We start from the raw sequence: 26,688 nt of genomic DNA, 5'->3' as shown, positions 1-26,688 counted from the left end.
ATTTTAAGCATGAATCTAACAAAATTGTTTACAATTTGTGCATATCGTATCTTAGTCTTATCTTACACAATTTTGCGTCTCAACTATATTTGTCTTTAAGAATGTTTTAAAAAGTTTACTGAAAAACAAGATTACAACACTGAATAAGAAAATGTTTTTTGAGGGTGCTGATTACAGTTTGAACTAAGTCAATTGCATTTTAGCATCATGAAAGTCTGGTTTTATAGAACATAAGCTGTGGTTTTGTTTGGTTTGAGTAGTGGTTTACTTGTAGTCCAACTAATGTGCTAGAGAGAGTACTTACAGAAACTGTATTTATCATCAGACATATGGTAAGGCATCTCATCATCACACTGTTGTATGATGGTGTGTGTATGTGCGTATATCTGCTGTGGTTCAGACCCACAACACTTCTCTATCAAATTCTCGACGCATGACATGTAGACCAGTCCTGAAGGGACACAGCATGCATGTTCATGTGTGCATGCCCGAAACATGTCCCAGATCCTTGCTTTTCCTGCCCTCACCATCCTCTGTCACTGCTTTCCCTGGGGACAGGCTACTTAAGTACATTTATCTAAATAAACACTCTTGATTTGAGATCTTGTGAAATGGAAGATAATGTCCAACCCTTTTGAAACAGATGTTGTTCTTAGAAGCCCTAACCTAAATCCATCAAGCTGTCAGTTCAAACAGTCTAGCACAGTAGTGTCCCCAACTGGGGGTTGTGAAGGGTTGGTTGTCTGGGAGAAAAGTGGTGGAGTGGGACACATGCCCCAGTTTTGTCACTTGTGATGGTACAGTGGTTGCTTTATTCCTGTCTTCTAGCATATCACCTTCAGCATGAAGAGACTGACTGGTTTGACAAACCCTGCCAGGGACGTGGTGGACCAGAAGCCGGGCCAGACAGAAGACAGGTAAAGTGGCACCCACAGAGTGTTCGTGATTTTGCCAAGTAGGATGTATTCCTGGGGGATTTTGTTGGTCATGGAACAACATGCCTATCAAAAAAACAACAACATAGTTTTAATCAAAACTATTATTTATTGACTTAAAATCTTTACAATTACAAGTCGATAACAATGCTGTCTGGTGCTCTTCTCGTGTTGGTCAAAAATGACAGAATTGTTTTAATTTTATCTCAATTAAATGAATGTACTATATTTTGTTTGATAATATTTTTTTTTATTTAATATTTTGTATTTTTAGGTGATTTTATGGTATACTAAATTATATTTGCGCTGTATTTATAATCCTTAAATTCACTTTTTAAGCGTAAAAAATGTAAAATTCCAACTTAAACTATCATAAATTTTGAATGCTTTAAAGAACAGACTTAATTTTGATCTCTTTTCAAAGATGACACTTGGCAGATTATTGCTGAAGTGAGAAAAAGTTTAAAAAAGTGAACTTAAAAAAGTTACATAATTTTCCGTTTATTGTAATCAAAAATGCACAAAAACATATTTAAAAAAAACACGCAAAACTGCAAGAAAATCAAAGCCATACATCTAAATACAATAGTTGTGTTCCAAATTTGAACTTGATATATCAAAAAATGAGCTTTCAGTAAGATTTTGTTTGGCCGCAGTACCAAAAGTTTTCCAAGTTTTCATTTTTGACCGTGAGGAGCACAAATGTGACTATTTCTTTTTTCGAATCATGTCCATGATTTTTTTGTGTATTCACATTGCAAGTGACAAAACATTTACCAAGTTTCATACCATTCCGGTGAAGTAAAAAAATCCTAAAATTCAAAACGTAAAAATCTTCGGTCAAAAATGACCTAAGAACACCACCAGAGGGTTAAGCTGCAACACTCACCGTAAAGCTGACCCTACAATCTGATTGGTTATTAGGAATTTTATTCTAGGAACATGTCCTACTTTAACCACAGTTACCATGCAAACACATGGACACACTGTACTCATCTTTAAAAGAACACCAAACCACATCTGCAGGCATATAGTTATTGCAAAAGCTCTGTTAGAGCTCCAGGAATTGTTTAATCATTTGCTTCTGTATTGTGTTTTCGTTGTAGCAGATAAAAGGCAGCTATTACCCTTTCCCACACACTCATATCAAACTGCAACGGGACCCCAAGGACCACAGCATCTCAGGTATGTTTTCGCAGCAATTACTCAAAAAGATACACAGCTAAAAGTAGTTAATTAGGCCTGTAAACTAAATTACTGGAAGGAAGAACAAAACAACCATTGTAATCTGCCTCGTGGATGATGTATTGGTGAAGAGATCACATTTAAAATGATACTGAGATGCTCTGATTAGGATCCAATTACTAAGCCATTTATCTGAACCCTTGTGATTTCAGGGAGAGGGCTGGGAATCAGAGTTGTGGGCGGAAAAGAGATTCCAGGGACCAACGGAGAGATCGGAGCCTACATCGCCAAGGTTTCAGCAGGAGGATGTGCCGAGCAAACGGGAAAAGTTGTTGAAGGTAAGAACTTTTATATTATTCTGTCCGATAACATTAGCAAGTTAAATTCTCTTACAGACATTCAGGGGTTAATGAAGCGAAGGACGTGCAATAAACAGATAAACAAATTCTATTTATATAAAAAAGTACATGCTTCTTTTATTATGTTAAAAGGTGTTTAAAATAAGCAAGCGTCAGCACATTCATTTATTTTAAGCATTCAGTAGTGTTTCAAACTGCAAGTGCCTAATTTGGGAAGCCATTTCTCATTTTAACAGGGACGCTGTTGTTGCAGTATGATTGCTCTCCTTGTTGACTCTGCTGGCTCAGCATGCTTTGTCAATTTGGATGAGCTCCTCTGAGAGTAGCTCAGCTTCCTGAACATGTTTGGGCTTGTTTGATTTTAGAAAATGCATTTTTCCTTTATAGTGTCAAAACTTTTTTATTTGTTTCATGCCTGAAATATGCAAGCACCAATCTGCTGGTAGATTACACAAGCATCTGTTCTCTATCTTAAGTATGCATTCCCTTGATACAATATAATAATATCTGCTGCCACAGTGGAAAAAGTGCTAGAGAGCAGATTTAATAGCTGATAGCTGTGGCAATATTATTGTTTGGGCCAAGAATTGAATGCACGCACAATTGCACAATGCATACTCATATCCATGCACTTCAACATAGAACCACAAAGTATGTGTGCTTGTAGTGCATACAGCAGGGATATTATATCAGTAACACACTGCACTGGCTAAATAAGGATTCATCTTTTAACAATTTTAAGGATTAACTTTCAACCATAAATTCCTATATGTTGCGATATGATGAAAAATTTTGCGTATTTTCTAACATTAAAGCCTTTTTAAATATGATTTTGAATGCTCACTTTTATATAGTTCACAATATTTTCAGCAACTGAACCGAATTTGATTCCAAATCAAGCATTAATCATTTTGACACTTCAAAGCTGAAGTGATGATTTTGGCCTATAGTGGTAATCTTGCAGAGTAATATGGAGATATGACTGACATAGCTGCTGAACATTTGAGAGATTTTTGAGTGGAAATTGAAGGGATTGATTGTGTAGAGATGAACAGACATTTTAATGATGTCCTGTTGTTATCAGCCGCTGAAGCGCTCCGTATGCAAAAGACCTATCTGAAGACTCGCTTTCATTTGTGTAAGTGCCCGGGGTTTGGCTTGAAGTGGGCTTCAGTTTGCAGTGATTCTTTAAAATTTCCTCTCACCTCTGCACTTGTTTCTGTCCCTGATGCTGCAGGACTGTTTTATTGTAGCCTAGTGAGTGGAGTGCTCAGGGAAGCATGCTTTTGAAGAAGTGTGCATGTTTTTTTATGTTTGTAGGTAAATCAGTGATTGCTTTTCCTGAATTTACCCTCCGGAATCACAATAGCACATCTTTCCTGTCTATCTGTGTGTGAATATAATAGTTTTTGACATATTTCCCCAATTTACAGCGCCTTCACTTTTTTAGTGACGCACTAAACCCAACTTTGGCTCTCAATTTGAGGCTTTTAAAAATAAACATACAGTAGGTGACTATTATAAACAACATCTCTTCTTAATACGTTCCATAACAATCTTCTGACAAATAATGTTTACTTTTGGTCAAGACAGACTGTGAGTATCTGTTTTTACTATTCTAACATAATAAATGTATTTCACTCACTGTTCCTAATGGCATGTGTTGTGTTCCTCAGGAATGCAGGTTATGGAGTGGAATGGAATCTCTCTGCTGGGAAAGACATATGAAGAGGTGCAAAGCATTATGGGTCAACAGTATGGAGAGGCAGAAATATGTGTGCGCCTGTAAGTTATAATGATGTATTCAATGTTTAAGGCTCAGTCTAGTCCCCCACACTAACAAAAAAAGTACTATGCAAATGCCAAGAGTATATTAATTAATTCAAACAAATTAGACTTAGACTTCCTTTATTGATCCCCAAGGAGAGATTAAAGGGATAGTTCACCCCCAAAATGAAAATTCTGTCATAATTTACTCACCCTCAAGGTGTTCAAAACCTGTATGAGTTTCTTTCTTTTGTTGAACACAAGATAAGATATTTTGAAGAATGTTGGTAACCAGGCAGTTGACGGTAGCCATTGACTTCCATAGTATTCTTTTTTTTCTACAATGGAAGTCAGTGGCTACCATCAACTGTCTGGTTTTCCAAAATTCTTACAAATATATTATCTTGTGTTCAACAGAAGAAAGAAACTCATACAGGTTTGGAACAACTTGAGTAAGTAAATGACAAAATATTCGTTTTTGGGTGAACATACCTTTAAGGTGTTACAGCAGCAACAGAAAAAACTAAAACACAAGACAAATTAGACAATACAATCAATCAATAATCACAATCTGAATATTTATCAATTACAAAATACCATGCAACGACCTAAGCATAACAGCACCTCCAATTCACACTCAATTCTCTTACAATACATACTATAACCATTAGACAAATGCCACTCAAATGTCAAATCCTTAGTCCAAGCAAAATTCGATTACATGTATTTAATCAAATATACAGCTAAAATAAGTAATATTGTGAAATATTATTACAATTTAAAATAACAGTTTTCAGTTTTAATGGATTTTAAAAAGTAATCTATTCCTGTGTTGGCAAAGCTGAATTTTTACCATCATTACTCCAGTCTTCAGTGTCACATGATCCTTCTAAAATGCTGATTTGCTCAGGAATTCCTTATTATTATCAATATTAAAATAGGCCAATGTGTGGTTACCACCTGAGACCCTCACTGTACCATGGTAGCGCAGTGCTTTTTTTGTAAGGGCATATAGTTTCACACAATTATTTATGTAAGACACTTGGAAGAAATTTTCAGTTTCAGGTTGTGCCATATTAATAATTGATGTTATGCTGATTTAACTATCAAATATGTTCTACACTGCAGTGACTGTGGTCTTTAAGCCAATATGCTAATACAGTTGTTAAATTGACTTCTTTTTAGGGACCTAAACATGCTCTCCAACACAGAGCACCCACAACAATTGGAGCTCCATTCTCAGCAGAGAGCTGGTGAGTGTCTCTAGCATTTCATTCTTCCCTTTATACTTACATGTCTTGATGCCTTTAATAAACTTTTCATACTAGCCAAGCTTCATTAAAGGTAAATGAGTCCACTCTGCAACCATCTTTGCCATGCATATGCTCCAAAGTACTTGAATGGGGAAATACTAAATTGAAAACAAAAACCATGGCTAAGTTTAAGTTTCAATAACATATTTCAGTGATTTCAAAATTTAGCCTCATAAGCAGGCTAAATGAGACATTTTCAGATCCAGTTCTAGCTAATATGCATGCATGCCATGCATGACAAAAGACAAGGCCTGGAAGTTGTGACTTCCTTTCCTACAGCTTTCTTTAGCACTTATTTTAACCCTGGGTTATGAGTCTTCTTACACTCCTGACCGTGGAAAAGGTGTTTGTATCAATCAGTAGGTTGAAAAGGGTTTGTTTTGTGTTATAGCTGTTGTATGTGTGTGTGTGTGTGTGTTGTAGGTGAGCGTCAGCGCTCTCCAGGTGTAGACCCAAAGCAGCTGGCTGCAGAGTTGCAGAAGGTGTCCCAGCAGCAGGCTCCTGTCTCAGTGCTGTCTGCTCTGGAGAGAGCGGGACACTTGCACTCTGGCACCGGATCTGCCGCTTCCAGTGGCGTCCCTAGCCCTGGACAACCCGGGTCCCCTTCCGTCAACAAGAAGCGCCATGGTAGCAAGGTACTGTATGTGCAAATGTGTGCAGGAAGGTGCATCTGCATGTGCCTCTTACCATATATGACGAATATATCAAATGTTGTGTCTGCATAGGGAACTGCGAAATAATTTTATTAGGGATTTATTTTCCATTATTTTGTTTTTCAGTCAGCAGAGGTTCTGAAGCCACAACCGCATCCAATCACTGGTGAAATACAAGTGAGTCTGTGCAATTTCACAATGACCTATTTTGCATGTACTGTACAAGACTATTCCAAAGTTAATTTGAATGATATGGTTATGTTTTGACTGTGTTCGCGTCATCTAAGCCAGTCATTATTCCCATTTCCAGATATTTGAATATGGCAGCCAACTGTATTAATCACAATTTGGCAACATGTTAACTGTTTTGGAATATCTTTAATCATTTTTAATTAGTTTTTCAATATCAAAGCAAAGATAATGTTTAATGTGAGATGTAGAAATTCAGATTTTTGAGTAAACACAAATATTGTGCTATTCATGCTCTTGCCTGTTACTGTTAAAGGTATAGGCAATGTTTTTCATAAACACTTTTTGTTATACTGGATGAATCACTCTTCATATCCTGATAACAATCAATAATAGAAGTGGTCTAAATATTAAATAAATGTACATAAATCTTCTGTGGAAGTCTCAGTCGGATTGCAATGATAGGATGTCCTACCTCCCAGTCAACGTATGTATTTGCATACCTCCGTGCACCCTACTCGCGCAGACATCACATGTCATCAGCATGTTTCATGAGGCTGTGCAGATTTTTCGACAAACAGCCACCTTTTACAGTTCCTCCTAAACCAAAACAGCAATCATGCTCACAACGAGCTTACGGTAACTATGACATGCCGTGAAAAGATGAGATGGCAACCCGTGTCGTTCTACTCAGAATTATGCATTTCTATGACAATACTATCAGCGCCAGCATGAGTCTGCAGCAATCAGATGGTGCAAGTCAGAGCTCTAAGTTGTTAACGTTCATTATTGTAATGTTATGTGCTTTGGAACATGGGGTAATTTAACGCCGTCTCTCGTGAAGCTTTGCAGACTCTGCTCTGGTGTGCGCGTTAATGTGTTCTGGAGGAGGCGTGGCTTTGGAGACGCTCTGAAGGGAGGGTGGGATCTTATGCTTTCAAAAATAGAGATTCTAAGATCTCTGAAAATGCCTATCCTACTTTTCAGTACATGAATTTTATGTAGAAAATTGTGATCAGCCCTCGCAACTTTCTCCAGTATTGACCGCTTTAATGGATTTAAATGGAAGCATCCCAGTGCTAATTTGATGAATTTGAATGGGCTGCCTAAAGTATTGTGTGTCATATAATTATCTTTCCCTCAGCTTCAAATCAACTATGACAGGAATATGGGCAACCTGATTGTTCATGTGCTGCAAGCAAGAAACCTCGCTCCTAGAGAAAACAATGGATACACAGACCCTTTCGTTAAGGTCTATCTCTTGCCAGGGAGAGGGTGAGTGTCCTTTTGTACATGGCTCTGTGTGCGCATGTGTGTGTGTGTGTGTGTGTGTGTGTGCTCGTATGTTTGTGTGCGTGCAAGTGTTAAAGTAAAAGTAAGTGAAGAATGAAAGATTTATAGACTCTACAGTACCTGTATTTCTTTTATGTTTGTCTTTGTCTGCATATATAAGTGTTGTAATTTTGATTAATTTATTGTCTGATTTTTCTTTTTTAAGTTACTTGAATCTTGAGTCAATTAATTTGATTCAATTCCCCTTTTTGGGGGATAGCTCCTGTTGTTGTTTTTCTCCCGGGTCTTTCAAAAACTCTCTTTGAAAATCACTTTGTTTTTATAGTATAATGATGTATACAAATGATTCCATAATAATTGGAATGGAACAAAAGAGTATAAAGTGTTTCATAATCAAATGAAACACTGGATGGCAGATAAAAACTAAAAAAGTTACCTATAATAGCTTGCAAATCCAGTGGGCTAAAAGGTCCCTTTCCTGGGTAGAAGTCCTTACCTCTTTAGTACTGAAATGACTTATTGGAAGGCTAAAGTGGAAGAGATCTTCTTTGGAGAAGTCAATTTTTATTAGCTTAGCCTTCCTCTCTTAACATGCTACCTAGTAATCAAGCTCAGTGTCTCGGACTGCGGAGACAGCACAATCGATATGGCTTCCACCAGTATGGGGTGTGTAATGCTATATCTGCCATCTCCTAATGGCCATATCTGCAGTGTTTATGAGATTAGTTACTATTACCTGCACACATGATCCTTCTGTCTGGTGCTAAAAGCTCGGAAGCCACGACTCCACCCAAGCCACGACTTTTTTTGGAGGGGTTTCTGTCTACCCTTTCCTTGGATTCTCTGACTGTTGTCTGTTTGTCTGTCTACTTTTACTTTGCATTCCATACAAATCTCCGGATTGGTTCAGACAAGTCATGGTTGTCCAGAACGCAAGGTAGCGTGGTGATTCTTTTTCTTTTCATTTTACTTTTTCATTGGTGCGTGGGTGTGTGTGTGTGTTTGGATTTCCTTTCTTTCATTATCTAGCTGTCATTTCTGTGGTGAAACCTACTGCGTCATCTGTGAAGTGTCTCAGTCAGATCTACCTCAAAGCAACCTCTACCTCTGAAGTTTTTGATGTGAAGTCAATAAATTCTTGAAATTATTCCCTCAAAGCCAGTATATATTAAGTACAGGTGTGCAACTCAACCATTTTTTAAATTCACATCAGCTCATTGTAAGAGTCTACCGCTACTGTATGCTTGCATAGATTGCCCATATACTCATGTTGAAGTAGACATTGTTCCACAGTTTACTCTGTGATCTGATAATGTCATCATCATTACTGGTGCCATGGACCGTAAATGCATCAGTGTTGACTCTTGTGATGTCCTCTCTTGATGAAACTCAACTATCCTCAAGTGTGGCTATATAAATATACTATATACCCATTGAAATGCATAATCTAAGTCTATTGCTCCTTGTATCCTCCCTCAACATGATGACCTCACAGTGCTGAGAACAAGAGAAGGACTAAATATATCCAGAAAACTCAGAACCCAGAGTGGAACCAGACCGTCATTTATAAAAATATCCTTCTGGAGCAGGTAAGTACGACATTCATATATATATATATTTGGAGACCATAAATATTATTTATACCGTTTATATATATATATATATATATATATAAACGGTATAAATAATATTTATGGTCTCCAAATATATATGTGGAGACCATAAATATTATGTATACAGTTTTTTTTTCTCCAGACATAATGTTTATAAGTATTTGTCAGTGCTATCTCTTCTAATGAGATAATATCAGTAAAATATTATATCTATATGAAAAATTACATTCTTTCTCACTTTTGTTTTTTTAAATACTCTTTATTACTCATTATTTCATACAGTCATTCTTCATGCGGAATTCATCTTTCATCTCTCTCTTTTTCTACATCCCTCTTTCTCTAGCTCTATGTAATGTTATATATAGTCCAAGGAATATGCACAGAATGCATTGCATGTAATTACTAGTCTAAGACACAAGGGAAGTTTGACATCACAGTCACATTTCCCATGTGTCCCATTTTTTTTCCATCCAAACTTGGCATTCCATTCTTGAAAACACTGAAGTTGACCCAGTTTTGCTGTCATTGCTATGCTGTTTACTGAGTCACAGATTTCCAGTTAAAAATGTTTGTGCCTTCAGAATTATGTCTTCAGCCAGCATCTGACTAAAAAATTGTGTTTGTGTGTGTTCGGCTTAGCTGAAGAAGAAAACTCTGGAGGTTACTGTGTGGGATTATGACAGATATTCCTCAAATGATTTCCTGGGAGAAGTGAGTGTTGCTAGATGAGTGTCATTCCATGCACCAAAAAACACTAACGGCAGAGATAAACATAATTTGTATTGCATCAGTCCCTTAGGTGTGATTCAAAGTATGCTAGCATTTTGTCTTCTCTTCCATGGGTCATTGTTATGAAATGTGTAATTCTTAAGTCATTTTAGCTTCTGTCAGTATCTATTTGCATTATTATCGGCCAAAGAATAGTTTATAGTTGACTAAAGGAAAGAAATTTCTCTGAAGTCAGAAGAGTAAATATAATATAATCTAACACATTATGAATACGTTTTTTTGTAGGTGCTCATTGATCTTTCAAACACGACTCAGCTGGATAACACACCTCGCTGGCACCCCCTAAAGGAGCAAAGCGAGAGTATTCAACATGGAAGGACCCACCCTCCACAGGGGCCCAGCGGCTCTGGGGGACTCGGAGGTCAGGGAGGGCCAGGAGGTTCTGGAGGTCAAGGAGGGCAACCGGAGAACCACCAGTCCCCTAAAACCTCTGTCATCAAAAGCCAAAGTCATGGCATTTTCCCTGATCCCGCTAAAGGTATGCATACTAAACAAAAATAAACACAGGGATTTCACAGGTGGTGCTTCTAGTTATATAATACCATTCAAAGTCAACAAGACTGTATTTGTTTGATCAAAATACAGTAAAAACAGTCATATTGTGAAATATTATCACAATTCAAAAATAAATGTGTTCTATATGTAATTTATTCCTGACACTACAAAGCTGAATTTTCAGCAGCCATTGCTCCAGTCTTCAGAGTCACATGATCCTTCAGAAATCATTCTCTAATATGCTGATTTTCAGCTCAAGAAATATATATTTTTTGCTGAAAAAAATTAGCAAGAGGAATTGGCTGTCTGAAAGGGAGGTGCAGGTACTAACCCAGATTTTATCCAAAAAACATAAAAGCACAGCAGCTGCCCAACTCACTGCAGAATTAAATGTGCACCTCAACTCTCCTGTTTCCATCAAAACTATAATCAATATTCATGGTCAGGCTGCTATAGCCAAACCTTTGGTCACTTGTGCCAGTGCCAAATGTGGGTTTCATTGGTGCCAGCAGCGTAAATCTTGGGGTTAGTTATTAATGTATATAAATAAATAAATAACGAAACCTTGCCGACCCCAAACTTTTGCACGGCTGTGCATATTTAACAGGAGAAGGAAGGTTTAAGGTATATTTGGGATTTGTGCAGGATTAATCGAGGGCACGTACTGTATGTTCACAGACACACAGGTCCCTACAATAGAAAAGTCTCACAGTAGTCCCGGCAGCTCCAAATCTTCCTCTGAGGGTCACTTGCGCTCCCACGGCCCCTCACGCAGCCAGAGCAAAGGCAGCGTCACCCAAGCACACCTGGAAGAAGCCGGGAACGCCATCGCTGCAGCCGAGGCTGCGGTGCAACAGGCCCGACTCCAGCCAAGTAACCCTTACTACTTCACATGAGCTCACAGCCTATCCGTTCTCTGTCTTTCTTTCTTCCTTCCTCTCATTCTCGCACTCTTCCGCTATTTCTTTTCCATTCCCTCTCGTCCTCACCTTTCTGACACATTTGTTTTATTTTTTGTTTAGTTTAGTTTTCATCATTTTATGTTAATAAATTAAAGCCTACACCTAAAATCACAAAAGGAGAACTTGACTCAATAATTCATAAATAGACCATATCTTATTGAATATTACATTTGACTGTCCTAAAGTACTTTTTAAATCTCCCAGCATTTAAATATTTGAGTGGCAAAACAGAAATTATCTCTTCTAAAAAAAATCTTGATTTTAAAGAAAAAAGACTAAAAAGCATTAAATAATTTAAACAACCAATGTCTGTTAAACTCCCGTTTGTAAATCAAAAATCACAAACCACAAAAGATTGCCTTTAGCTACAGTAAAACTTGGGTGAGTCAACAATTAAAAAAAATATTCCCCATATAAAAGTAAATGCCAGGCTCAATCTTTCTCTGGAATTCTGTATTAGCAGAGGAGACATTTGTTGCTTTAAAAAAGATCCCTAGAGGTACAGCACATAGGCTGATTTTCACAACTAAAGTGCTATTCTTTCCCTGCCGTCATAGAGATACTCGATGCTAAATTTGAGTGTATATTGAAGACACTTCACACTGACATCCAGAGCATGATGAACCCCTCTGTTACCTCATTTCCCCTTGCAAGTAAAATCCCAGGCCCTTACCCCAGATCAAACCCATATCTATGTCCGCATGATTGTGGTGTGTAAAAATCATGAGCTGGTTTCATGTGAGGGCGACTATGCAATCTGTGGATGAGTCCGTGTAGAGAGACAGCCCCATCTAAAGGCAGAACTGGCCCCATACTGATCATACAACATCTTCCAGCCAATGAGAGCAAAGTATCGAGTCAGATGACCATCATGGAGGGATCTCTGCTAGAGGAGGTGAGAGACACGTGACTCCTCCCTCTCTCTAAATATAAGAATAAAAATCAGCACTAATCAGCACATTACACGTCCAAAACACAAAAATGTTTATATCTAAAGTCAAGAAAGCCGTGAAATTTGCATACATTTCTGTTCTGTGGTTAAACCGATGTTTAAGTTATTTTAAAAAGAGTGCATTACCTTTCATTTCACCGTGGTCTCTCTTTTTTTGTTCTTTTGCTTTTCTTTTCCGTTCATATGTGGAAAATGCATATCCATTGTTTTTGCATAAATTGTGTTTAAGTTTGTAATGTAAATAATGAGCCCCGTATTTATATGGCACATGTCTAATTTCAGCTTTCTCTATTTGTGTGTGTGTGTGTGCATGTGTATTTTTACAGATAAAACAAACCACAGAATGCTTGATGGGGATGGATACACTCTGGACAGTGAAGATGGCATGGGCACTAATGCTTTGGACAGCGCCATATTTCAGGTCCCTCAGCTGTAAGTATGCCTATTCAATCCTGCAATTGCAATTAATCTGTATCATATGGATTTCATGTATTTATTTAGTGAAGTGATAGGCCGATGTATTGGATATTTGGCTATTTTAAGATTATCTGCATTGGCTAGTGGAACAGAAATGCTAGTGTATAGTGCAACTAGTGCCACTTGTAATATATGTCAAATGTTTGGAGTTAATGCCACTGTTAAAGTTTAGTCTCTTATGCTCACCAAGGCTGCATTAGGCTGCATTTTTAAATACAGTAAAAACAGTAATATTGTGAAATATTATTACAATTTAAAATTACAGTTTTCTGTTTGAATATATTTTAAAATGTAATTATTCCTGTGTTGGCAAAGCTGAATTTTCAGCATCATTATTCCAGTCTTCAGTGTCTCATGATCCTTCAGAAATCATGTGAAGAAATGGTGATTTGCTGCTCAAGAAACATTTCTTATTGTTATCAATGTTGAAAACAGTTGTGCTGCTTTATATTTGTGAATTTTTTCCCCCTCAAGATTCATTAATTAATAGAATTTGAAATATATATTTTGCAACATTATAAATGTTTTTACTGTCAGTTTTGATCAATGTAATGTCTTTGCTATATAAATAAACGTACACATATAAATGTTATATATATATATATATATATATATATATTATAATTAATAATAAATGTTAATTTATTTAAATATAAATATTTTAAATTTAAACTAGTGTATTATTAACAATTTGAGTGAAAATTTTGAATGCAAAACTGAATGAATTTTATTTATTGAATTTTAATCTTATTTGATTTGTTCCCAATAAATCTGAAATCTGCAGAATAAGAAATATTTCTAATTCATTTTATGTCAATTTTATTTTATTTCAATATTAAAAACATAAAACTTCCAGGTTTAAATGTGATTTGAAATCTTTGTTTTTTAGACCCTACTATTTATATACTAATATAATATATATAATAAATAAAAAAAAGTTGCAGTACTCACACCTTCAATTTCTTTGCTCTATTATTATTCATTTCATCAGGAAAAACATTCCTAATGGGACAGATAAAAGCAGAGGAGTTGAATCTTTGAACCTGCCAGATTCGGAAGGTAACGATCTGTTTCAGTTCACACACAATCTAATTCTAGTTGTTTCCATGCTCATAACAGTGAACCTTATGAGAACGAAATAAAATTGGTAAACTGTGAGTCATAATACAGCTTTGTACTATGTTATACAGGGTAGTCAGTCAGTACAGGTCAGGTTCACCCCTGAGGTTGAATTAACACTTGTCAGAAAGCTGTTTGCAAGACTAAGAACCTGTTAAACAGGAAAACAGCAGTCATCCCCTCTGTTCTGCTCTAGACGTGCCACTGCCACACATTGCTGAATAATTCATCACAGCGGAGGGTGTGTTTTTGTTGCTGTCAAAAGAGACAGACGTCGACACAACAAAACACGGACAGTGTCAAACGAGCATTCTTGAACATTTTTGTTTATCTTTGTACAGCATAATGAACATTATACAAAACATTGTTTTGTATTTAGTTGCCACCAATACCTTGATGTCTAGTATTTCATTTTACTTCATGTTTTATAGTGTATATAACTATTGTTTTAACATACATACAGGGTTGGACAATGAAACTGGCCAATGGTGGCCAATCTTACATGCCATCAGTAAGAGCAAAAGCTCACCTGTCCATAAAATATTGCAATCCACACAACATAATGGGAGACATATCAGAGTTCAAAAGAGGACAAATGGTTGGTGTGCGTCTCGGTGGCTCATCTGTGACCAGGACAGAAGTAACTGTTGTTGTGAACTTTTTTTCTTCTAAAGTTTAGGAACTCAGAAGCGAAGACCAGGAGACTTGGTTGTATCTTCAGCAGGATTCTTTATTGAGAAACACGAGCTGTTGGTAGCTGCATTCCTCGTCAAGTCTGACTAAGGGAACTTTACATTGCAATTTTATACACATTTTAGGAGGAGGGATTTACATCGAGGGGTGAGACACTCTGAAATGAGGTATACAGGTTTTGGAACCTGCTCAGCATGACTTATTTCAAACGCTGAGACACGAGAACAGGAAGGGCAGGCCTTCTCGTACTGAGACGGGAACTCACAAACAGAAGGTGATGGTATCAATTTAACTTGCAATAGAAAAATCAGGACAGACAGGAACAGGCAGGTTTGTGACATTTACCTTAGTTACAAAATTCACACTAATAAACTTCCTCAGTTTATATACTACAGTATTGGAAATCTAAATTAAACATTTTAATAAATTTGTAACACTACACTGTCAACACAAGAGGAAGCTGTCTGAAAGGGAGGTTCAGGTATTAACCCGGATTGTATCCAAAAAAAAACATAAAAGCACAGCTGCAGAATTAAATGTGCACCTCAACTCTCCTGTTTCTGTCAAAACTGTCCATTGTGAGCTCCACAGGGTTGGTATTCATGGTCAATATTCAAAGCCAAACCTTTGGTCACTCGTGTGCCAGCAGCGTAAATCTTGGGTTTTGGATAACTTGATAACTTGGCATTTGGATAAGAAAAATCTTGTTGAAAAATACTTAACAAATGTAGTTCTCTGATGAGTCCATCTTCCCTGTCTTTCCCACATCTGTGGGAGTTACGGTGTGGAGAAGCCCCAAAGAGGTTTAACACCCAGACAGTGATAGTTTGGGATGCAATATCATTACCCCACTACTTGTGCTAGATGGGCAGGTCACTGTCAAGGATGGTTAAAACATTGTACCCTGAAGGTGGTGTATATCAGGATGATACTGCACAAATACACACAGCAAGACTGGTGAGAGTGGTTTGATGAACATGGAAGTGAAGTTGAACATCTCCCATGGCCTGCACAGTCACCTGATCTGAAGACAATCAAGCTACTTTGGGGTATTTTGGAGAAGTCAGGAAACGCTTTCCTCCACCAGCTTCACCATAGTGACCTGGCCACTGGAAGAGGAATGGCTCAAAATCCCTTCGATCACTGTGCAGGGCACATATCTGTCATTCCCAAGACAACATGATAAATTATTAGACTAATAAATGATTGTGGTCTAAAACCAGGTGTTTCGGTTTCATTGTCCAACCCCTGTAGTTCATTTCTTATGAATGTTTTGACACCATTTCCTTTTTGCTTAGTGCAAAATTTTGCCCACTAGAGGTCGCCATTGCCCACAACTTGTATTGATTTATTTAGAACAGCTGACAATATGCAGTAAGTGAAGATACATACAACAAATATATGAAATAGAAGAGGTTGTATTTTGTTATAATTTCTATGTATGTATGTATGTATGTATGTATCTATCTATCTATCTATCTATCTATCTATCTATCTATCTATCTATCTATCTATCTATCTATCTATCTATCTATCTATCTATCTATCTATCTATCTATCATCTATCTATCTATCTATCTATCTATCTATGTGTCTATCTACGTACTGTATGTATCTATGTATGTACTGTATGTATCTGTATATCTGTCTGTATATCTATCTATCCTTATATCCTTCTATCCATCTATCTATCCATCTATCTATCTATCTATCTATCTATCTATCTATCTATCTATCTATCTATCTATCTATCTATCTATCTATCTATCTATCTATCTATCTATCTATCTATCTATCTATCTATCTGACTGTAGGTAAGATGATGGGTGAGATCAAGGTTGCATTGAAGAAGGAGATGAAGACTGAAGGAGAGCAGTTGGTTCTTGAGATCCTGCAGTGTAGAAACATCACCTACAAGTTCAAATCTCCAGACCACCTACCCGGTAATGCAATGTTCCTCAACAGATACTCATAAATACAATTGACATAAAGTAATCAAGATAAGTGAATTGTATATTGAGAATTGCTTGAAATGCTAATGAATCTATTATATTTCAACTATCTTTGTAGACTTGTATGTAAAACTTTATGTGGTGAATGTGGCAACTCAAAAGAAGATCATAAAGAAGAAGACCCGAGTGTGTCGCCATGACAGAGAGCCATCATTCAATGAGACATTTCGTTTTAACCTGAATCCCGTTGGCCACTCTATTCAGGTGAGAGAAATTACAAACTACGAATATATATATAGTCACAAATGCACACTACCATAGCATCCAAAAGTTTGGGGTTGGTAAGATTTTTCTTGTGTTTTTGAAAGTTTCTTATACTCACCAATGCAGCAAAATATGTATATATTTATTATATTTTAAGATGTAATTTATTCCTGTGATGACAAAGTTACATTTTCAGCATCTTTTACTCCAGTCTTCAATGTCAAATCATTCTAATATGCTGATTTGTTGCTCAAGAAACATTTAATATTATTATGTTGAAAACAGTTGTGCTGCTTATTATTTTTGTGGAAATCGTGATACATTGTTTTCAAGATTTTTTGACGACTCTTTACAGTCACTAGATAAAGGTATACATTTATTTAAAAAAACAAACATCTTACTGACCCCAAGCTGTTGAACAGTAGTGTATGTATAATATTTTATTAAACTTAACTCTTTCACTCACCCTTTGTTTACCTTGCATCCCCTTCCTATTCACAGATGTTTCTGGTGTCAAATGGAGGGAAGTTTATGAAGAAGACCCTGATAGGTGAGGCCTACATCTGGCTGGACAAAGTGGACATGCGTAAGCGGGCGGTCAGCTGGCACAAGCTAGTGGCCACCACCAATCAAACGCAGCCATAATCAGACGCCCATCCGTCTCCCATCGGTCGCCTCAAAAAAAAGAGAAATAAAACAGGAAACGGTGGGTTTGGGAATCTGGAATGGCTGACAGGTGATGGAAAGAGAAAATCAAGGTGAAGAAATAAACTGACTACTGTGTCGAACAGTCTGCAGGGTGAGACTGCTGGTTTTCTAACTGAAAAGTGTACTCCAAATTCCCAACCATTCCCAATCAGGATATCTAAATCCATTTCCACTCCCCATGCACTGCTGTTGTCTTTTTGCAACTACATTCTACATCTAAAATATCTTAGGCATGGGCCAATTATTACTTGAGATTTTCTACATTTCAATGCCATTTTAGCTGTCATCACATGTTCATGGTCATATTTCTCAAAAAAACAAAAAAAAAACATTATTTACATTGATATAAACGTAGCATAATTTAAAGTTTTTGACACAATCATGTGATATATAATGACCATATCAGACTATGTTATGCACTGTATGGAGGTTATACTGTAAGGAAGAAAGACAATCGTAAATATAATGGATTTCCCTTTTTGAATGCAGCATCCAACCGCACACAATTTAAGATTCCTCTGTTTATATTGTCTTGAGTGTCGTCTTCAACGTTTAGGGAATGTTAAAACTTCAGACTGACGTCAGCAGTTGGATACGGATGGCTCATTGAAGTTGAGATGATTTTCACGCAACCTTCTTGATGTTTGTTGGATGCTAAATGAGGGCGTACTTTGTTTTTTAGCATCTCAAGCCCTCAAATTAGGTTCTCTGAAGTTAAAGGGCATCTAGTCTCTGTCCAGAAATATGATTGTACGTGTCCCTGATATGTGTTTGTTTTATGAAGAGCATCTTGAAGTAAATGTCATGTTAGTGGTCTGATGTTGTCACCAATAGTCTCCGTTTTGTGACCAAGTTGTATGTGGAATCCAAATATGCAAAAAAAAAAAAAAAAAAAAAGAATGAACGTATACCTTTTTGGCATTTATATAAGGGTTCTGGCTCAATTGGCTCGACTAAAATCCAGATGTAATGTTTGTTGTTTATTTAAATGGTGCAAGGTGTCTGTCCTTTGTCACGTGTCACTGTTCCATGGTGGTACACTTTTTAATATTGTTTTTCTGCTGTAAAGTTCATCTGGTCATGTCAGTTTAGCTATGAAGGATGGTTATTTTTCATTATGATCACTGCCTCTGCACCATATCAGTGTATAGGTACACTAGTATGTGCCATTGATGGATTAAGGCACATGGTTTTGTCTGTCTAGGTCCTGAAAACACCAGTCAGTAATTTTCTAACTTAACGGTCAGTGTTTCCAAGATCAATATATCAGTGGACATGTCTCACACATGGAAACAGAGTGTTTTATAACCTGGCTAATAAAACGTACTCCAACATTTCCATTTTATTTAATCTACATCTTGCACAGGTGGTGCACAGATGTACCTGAGTAAAAGGTTGCTGTCATAGTAAGATAAACTATCGTGTGCCAACCTGATGTTTTAACCAAACCACTGGTTCTGTTTGGGTAAATCTATGCAACATGGATTATGTTCTTTGAATGCATATACCTTAACATGCGGCATCCGGCGAGTGTCTGAATATATGTATATCTGTTAAAGAAAACAAGACATAAATTATATGAATATTGTATAGTGTTTATTTTTATTTATTTATTTTTACTTACTCTTTATGGCACAGTACATATTAATGCACTTTACGTTCTTGTTTTCATAGGTTTCCAAATGTCATCATAAATAATGACAAAAGAAATATGCTGACATACCAGAAAAATTGGTAAAAAATAATCTGTGCGTATTTTAAACATCATAATGCATATTTTATATTGCGTATAATTATGTTGGCCAATCAAAACCTGTTACAAGTCATTGTCATACATTTTTCACCTATAGCATCACACCTTTTGAAAGTTTTTTCTTCAGTTGTTCCCTTTAAGCAAGCACATATCATTTTTTGACTACTAAAAATGATCTTCTATTCTTATATTACCCCATTTCTTTTAAAATCACGATGCGTTTGATGAATTCAGTTGCCGTAAATAGTGTGAATGTGATTTTTTTGATTTTGTAAATATATAGGATATTTTCTACGAAAAAAAGTCTGAATATTTATTTGGTCTGACGTTGAGCATGTGATTGTGATCAAGGTCAAACTCTGTCTGTACATACTGTATTTGTCTAACTGTGTAAGAAAGTAATATCTGGATTGGTTTAAAATCATGTGTTCGATCAACCCATTCCAACCTGTTTGATGAAATCAACAGCGTCTCTCAGAATGAAAACGGTAAGGTTTAAAAAACAAAAAGAAGAAAAAAAGGAAAAAAGACAACACAAAATTTCCTGTCAAATTGAATGTTGTCAAAGAGTTTCTATGTTTTTACATAGATGTTGCATGTTTTGTTAGATGTTTGTTGATATATTTTGCCTCCAGATTCAGTTTAAAAAGAGAGAAAAATTGAACACATCACCTGAATTTGTATGCGGACTGTAAAAATGCTTGTAAAATGAGTCTTGTTTTTCACTTCGTGTAAAAAAAAAGTAGAAAAAAACTCTAATGTTATGGTTTTGTGGTTGTCCACAGGATGTCATGAAATTATGCAAATTGTGCAGTAGAGAAAAGATAATATATGAAAAATAAGAAAAATATAAAAAACTTTCTCCCTGCGTCCAAATAATAAAGAATAGATTCTATTTCAAATGTGAAAATGTGTTTTGTATGTTTTGATTGTTGATGTGTTAGTATCTGGTGAAACATTTTTCATTCTTATTTGATGGAAGCCTGGTAGGGCTGCACAATTAATTGAACTTAAAGGAGAACTCCGGCGCAAAATTAACCTTTGGTCTAATTACACATTGTCACCTAGTCAACCGTTATCTGAGATTTGTTTTCATGATTATCGAATGTAAATAGTTTTATCTCTAAAAACAGTTTAGCCTATAACGCTAGTATATCGCTATATAGGGCATAGAGTAATGACAAATAAAAATCGCTTGTTAATACCACTAACAAGGCTCAAAATAGCCCCACACTAACACGGTAGCATAATGAGGGTCCCTACCTTCAAACCGAAGCATTGAGAACTTTGTCAGTGTCCAGACAGTCTCTACCAGTTGATCTACGAATGCCGATCCAAGTGCGCTGGTGAGATGTGAACGAGCTATAAGTTGTGATAAGGTGAGCGCGAACAGTAGGCTTGGATCGGCGTTCGTAGATAGACTGTTTTTCAAAGATGGCTTCTGCCTGTATACGCGAAGTTGACTGTATGTATAAAATATCTTCTTATTAAACTGTCTGGACAATGACAAAGTTCTCAATGCTTCGGTTTGAAGGTAGGGACCCTCATTATGCTACCGTGTTAGTGTGGGGCTATTTTGAGCCTTAGTGGTATTAACAAGCGATTTTTATTTGTCATTACTCTATGCCCTATATACTAGCGTTATACTAGCGTTATAGGCTAAACTGTTTTTTTTAGAGATAAAACTATTTACATTCGATAATCATGAAAACAAATCTCAGATAACGGTTGACTAGATAACAATTGGCGCTTTTCCACTACACAGTACCAGCTCGCCTCGGCTCGACTCGACTCGCCTTTGTTTGGTTTTCCACTGTGTAAAAGTTGTACCTGTACCTGCTTTCGGGTACTTTTTTTCGTACCACCTCCGGCGAGGTTCTAAGCGAGCTGAGGCGAGCTAAGCCGATACTAAAATGTGACGTGAAACAATGCCGACTGCTGATTGGTCACAGAGAATCTGCGTCATCATTGCACGCGCCAGATGGAGTATCCAGAATAACCCCGCCATTTTTAAATAGTTTGGCCAGAGATAGTTACTAAACTTACTACTATTATTATGGCAACTCGGAAGAATACGCCGTGGTCAAACGAGGAGGTGCAGACATTCCTTTGTTTGGTTGCCGAAGAGAGGATCCAGCGAGAGCTTGATGGGGCAACGAGGAACGAAATGCGTCGCTATGACGACCGGGTACTATTTGCGGCGGTACTTTCTGCAATGGAAAACGGAGCGAAAAGCGAGCCGAGTCGAGGCGAGCCAAGGCGAGTCGAGTCGAGCTGGTACTGGTAATGGAAAAGCGCCAAATGTGTAATTAGACCAAAGGTTCATTTTGCGCCGGAGTTCTCCTTTAAACCAAAATCGCAATTTGGCATAGTGCGATTATGAAATCGATTTTTAATTAAAGCTGCAGTCCGTAGCTTTTTTTGGATTAAAAATGATCCAAAATACATTTTTGAAAAAATACATAGCCAGTGTTCAAAACTCTCTGCTTGCCTTATCTCGATTCAAAACGGTAAGCTTGTAATAATGTTTTTAATTCCAGTGGTACTGGTGGATTTCCGCGGGAGATTCGAGCATGTCTTTGTGTCATTACGTCACATCTGTACACATAAAGAAGGAGTCTCGGCTAGTATAAGCTATATTGTGAGTGAGGATGTTGTGGGTGGAGATTTATAGGCTTTTCTCACAGCACTTGATATAATTAAACTTATCAATTTGATGGCGGATCCAGAAAAGTTCAAACGACAATCACCAGTGACAACTGCAGATTGTAAAATGCAAAAGACTTCATTCGAAGTGAAAAAAAAAGAGACTGTAACCGGACCCATGCGAAAACAAGGATACATATCGGAAGGACATTACATGTAGTCACGCAATGCTTGCTTACGTTGTTAACATTAACAATTTGAGAACAAAGTATAATTTGCACGGTTTTGCGTGATATGATAAGCGATTGTTAGATTTAATCAGCGCGTTTTACTGCAATGTCAGAACCAGAACAAAAGTGGATGTTACTTACTTGTTCAGATGACATTTTCCGGTGAAAATTATTATGTTGGTCATACTTCCAAAAATAATAATCTGTGATTCTGAATGTCAGTATCCACAACAGCGCAGTGATTGACAGCTGCACACTCTCCTCAAACATTGTGTTCATCCGCGCTGTGCCATGTCGAAGTACAACTCACGTAAAGTTGATAATTCCGCGAATAACTGCAATTGCAGATTTCGAACAGAGATGGCGACAAAGAGGAAAAACTGCGGACTGCAGCCAAGGGGGTAATCCATCGACCGGAAGTTGAAGCCGGCCGGGTGCCACCATGTTGTAGCAGAACTTCACTTGCGTTATTATTTCCATTGACTCCCATTCATTTTGGCGTCACTTTGACAGCGAATAACTTTACATCTGAGGCGTTTAAAGACTCCATTTGTCCATTATTTATTTCTAAAGAAACACGACAATGTATAAAGGGCTCCATTACCTTCTATGTTACACTATGGCCCCGTAGAAACAGATTTAGTAAAAATAGGCTAACGATTGCGTCATAACCACTCGACTCTCTGTCGCGCTGTACAGAAATTACCGTACAGACAGGAGGAGAAGCTCGCAGGCGATCGGGGGGACGTCCCGTCAAGGGAGAAGCCCATAGATAATGAGTCCATAAAAGCAACGCAATACTTTCTCCTGCTCACTCACGCCAAAGAACTCTTTGCTCAAGTTCCCCGTCTCTGCAAGATTAACGTTGGCAATTTTCACGCACAGCTACTAGAGGATTAACGTCTGTCAGACAGGTTGCTCACGTCATCAAGCTTAGTTCGAGTCGGTTTGAGTCTGCGCGTCAGGAACGGAAGTGCTCAAAAATCGCTAAAAATGGGCTTCAACTGTCTCAACTGAGTTCCAATGAGATGGCTCTGTCCACTTCTTATACTGTCTATGACTGCAGCTTTAATTAAGTAGCCTATTTGCACAACTGTAATCAGTAGTAAATGCTGCTCCATCTCAGAAAGCACAGCAAGTTTGAGTCACTTATAATGTGCATTTCCAAAAGCAACAATCATCATACATCTTCCCAAACTTGTAATATGCGAAGCTTTCATAAACCTGTTGTCCAAAAGACATTTAATAACATGTTTTACTCCAAACTCACTTCATAATGTCAGTCGATTGTTTGAAATAACTTCGTTTTGAGAGCTGATGTGGCTTCTTATCATAGAATGAGGCAGACAATATATTATTTTATAGTATTCTATACAGTGATAAAGGCTATGTCGATTAGCAATGCATTATACTTTATTATTTTGAAAATACCTGAGAAGGCTTGAAGGAGTCAAATACACCATATTGAGGCAGTCGTGTGTTTCTTCATGTTTAATCAGTCAAAGCATTTATATCTTCTTTTTATTCAGCTACAGAGAATCAGTAATAGCTTCACATTAGGGATTTCCTGTAATGTCAAGTTATATTAATTATGCGAGGCATATATGGAGTTTCTACGTGAGGGCGCCCTCTGGCTTCCAGTATGAATGAAACAGACGTGTGTTTAGCACTCGATAATGCCAAGGGGGTAATCCACCAGCCGGAAACTGAAGTCTCCCCGGGCGCCGCCATTGGCTAACAAGCCTTCACCTGCTGTTAGCATTCCATTGACTCCCATTCATTTTTGCGTCACTTTGACAGCGAATAACTTTACATCTGAGACGTTTAAAGACTCCATTTGTCCATTATTTATTTCTAAAGAAACATGACAATGTATAAAATGCTCCATTACCTTGTATCTTACGTTGTGGCCCCGTAGAAGCCGTTTTTGTAAAAATAGGCTAACGATTGCATCATAACACGCGACTCTCTGTCGCATAGAAGAGAAATGACCGTAAAGACAGATGTAGAAGCTCACGCGCAATCGGGGGACGTGGAGGCATAAAGTCAAGGGAGAAGCCCATAGAGAGTCATAAAGTTGCTCCTGCTGCGAGATCATGAACAGCTAACACTCACGATCTCCGGCTCTGCAAGATTCAGAAGGGAATGATTCAGATTCCTCTTGGCACCGCTACTAGAAGACGTACGACTGTCAGTCAGGTTGCTCACGTCACAACTACGTCTTCAAGCTCAGTTTGAGCATGCGCAGTGTGTTTGGCAATCAGGAAGTGAGTGCTTCTATTTGACTTCACTTTTCTCCGTTGAAGTCTATGGGGTCGCTGTGTCCATTTCTTTTACTGTCTATGCATAATGCTCACTGTATCCTATTTGGGGTAAAAAATAGGAAAATTAAAGCTCCAGTCCGTAACTTTTTTGGGTTAAAAATGATCCAAAATAAATTTTTGAGCAAGTACATAACCAGCTAGTGTTCAAAACTATCTGCTTGCCTTTGCTCGATTTAAGACGGTAAGCTTGTAATAATGTTTTTAATTCCAGTGTTACTGGTGAATTTTCGCGGGAAATTCGAGCATGTCTTTGCGTCATTACGTCACATCTGTACACATAAAGAAGGTGTCTTGGCAAGTATGAGTGTGAGGATGTTGGAGGTGGAGATTTATAGCCTTTTCTCACAGCACTTGATATAATTCAACTTATTAATTATAATAATAGAAAGGTTCAAACGACAATCACCAGTGACAACTAGAGATTTGGAAAAAGAGACTGCAACCGGGCCTATGCGAAAACAAGGATAAATATCGGAAGGCCATTAAATGTAGTCACAATGCTGATGTTGTTAACATTAACAATTTGAGAACAAAGTATCATTTGCACGGTTTGACGTGATATGATAATCGATAGATTTAATCAGCACTATTTACTGCAATGCTTTTTTTTTAGTTCAGTTGGTCAGAAGAACAAAAGTGGATGTTACTTACCTGTTCAGAGACATTTTAGGGTGAAAATTCTTATATTGGTCATACTTCCAAAAAGTAGAATCTGTGATTGCGAATGACAGAATCCACACCGGCGCGGTGATTGACAGCCGCACATTCTCCTCAAATCATTGGATGCATCCGCGCTGTGCCGATGAATCTATGAATAATTTATATGATAATCCATATGTTTTTCTCTAGTGTAAAACTATTTTACAATGCAAAAAAAAAAAATATATATACATATATGTAATGGTCCTTTTAAAGTATTTTCCTTTAAACAAATATAGTTTTTTATTTATTTTCTATTTATTTATTTTTTATTTGGGGTAAAATTTGTGAGTGAATGGATGGACATGTTTTGTGTGATACACGGTGTTGTATTTACAGTGTTTGGTCAGCAGAGGGAGACATATGTCTAATAATTACATGGGAAGTAACTCAGAGCCTGGCCAGATACATGAGTTTCCAAAAAGAAGTTAAATTAGCTCATCTGTTTCAGTTTATGAAAAGAAAGCAATATCTTAATTGAGTTGACCAACTAAACGATCATTGCTTGAACTGCAACAAACATGCACATACATACTAAGAAAACAAAAGAGAAAATGAAGGAGAAAGAGGGAGTGTGACTCATCATAGCCTCCTCTCAGCATTTTGTCAGGGCTAAATTAAAGAACACAAGGCAGCCTTACCGGAACGATAACAAGTCCTGCCACCACACAAAGACCACTGCCACCACTGTAGCCTCAGGTTTGTTTCAAAGCAGGAGTAACAAGAGCCATATACTCGAAACTGACTATGAGAGGAGTGTTTGTGAGCATCAATTCTCTCTCTGGGTAATGTGAGGCAGGGCATGTTGCCATGGAGACGCGGGTACAGGGGTAGGAGGGCCCAGGGGAGTGATGTAGCTTGGATAGCAGGATGTGCTAGTGAGTGTGTGATACTCATCATCTTCAGTTCAGTAGACCATGATAAATTCTGGTTTCCGATGTGTCTAATCAGCCAGCATTACTCGATAATACTGTGCAAATGAGAACTCTTTCCCTGAAAATCGAGCGAAAGCCGCTCACGATTTTTAGCTCGATATCCGTCGCAGCATTGCTTTGACAAACGTCTTCTTATCTGAAGTTAATTAGCTTCCTCAAAACTCTCCCGAGAGACTATGTGTTTGTTTCAGAATCAGGCCTAATCAACGCTGTAGCTAGAGTTACCAAAAACAAACCTGTAATGCACACTCTTAAGTTTCATAAATGTAGTCTAGACCAAGGGGCCGGGTGCATAAACTGCTAAGAATAGTCTTAAAAGTCAGTCATCAATTTGTTTTGTCTTTAAGACTGTTCATAAAAATGTTGGCTTAAATTTGACTGAC

At 37.4% G+C, this 26,688-nt stretch overlaps 1 protein-coding gene across 1 annotated transcript in view; it reads left to right on the top strand.

Annotated features, from left to right (window-relative positions):
- pclob (piccolo presynaptic cytomatrix protein b) overlaps window positions 1-20,366 on the top strand; it is a 112,877-nt gene extending 92,511 nt beyond the window's left edge. Inside the window, exons 21-38 of the mRNA XM_056261407.1 lie at window positions 829-917; window positions 2,045-2,120; window positions 2,333-2,458; window positions 4,156-4,264; window positions 5,432-5,499; window positions 5,983-6,194; window positions 6,339-6,389; window positions 7,546-7,676; window positions 8,605-8,631; window positions 9,190-9,283; window positions 9,947-10,018; window positions 10,322-10,574; window positions 11,270-11,464; window positions 12,832-12,937; window positions 13,974-14,041; window positions 16,609-16,737; window positions 16,865-17,010; window positions 17,512-20,366. Coding sequence (XP_056117382.1) covers window positions 829-917; window positions 2,045-2,120; window positions 2,333-2,458; window positions 4,156-4,264; window positions 5,432-5,499; window positions 5,983-6,194; window positions 6,339-6,389; window positions 7,546-7,676; window positions 8,605-8,631; window positions 9,190-9,283; window positions 9,947-10,018; window positions 10,322-10,574; window positions 11,270-11,464; window positions 12,832-12,937; window positions 13,974-14,041; window positions 16,609-16,737; window positions 16,865-17,010; window positions 17,512-17,655 — 2,096 coding nt within the window. The 3' untranslated portion in view covers window positions 17,656-20,366. The remainder of the gene's footprint in view (window positions 1-828; window positions 918-2,044; window positions 2,121-2,332; window positions 2,459-4,155; window positions 4,265-5,431; window positions 5,500-5,982; window positions 6,195-6,338; window positions 6,390-7,545; window positions 7,677-8,604; window positions 8,632-9,189; window positions 9,284-9,946; window positions 10,019-10,321; window positions 10,575-11,269; window positions 11,465-12,831; window positions 12,938-13,973; window positions 14,042-16,608; window positions 16,738-16,864; window positions 17,011-17,511) is intronic.
- Window positions 20,367-26,688: the final 6,322 nt, after the last annotated feature.

This window comes from Rhinichthys klamathensis, unplaced genomic scaffold (genome assembly GCF_029890125.1).
Source record: "Rhinichthys klamathensis goyatoka isolate OS25496 unplaced genomic scaffold, OSU_Roscu_1.1 h1tg000181l_1, whole genome shotgun sequence".
Taxonomy (NCBI): domain Eukaryota; kingdom Metazoa; phylum Chordata; class Actinopteri; order Cypriniformes; family Leuciscidae; genus Rhinichthys; species Rhinichthys klamathensis.
Note: the sequence above shows the minus strand (reverse complement) of the source record. Positions and strands in the feature narration are given on the sequence as shown.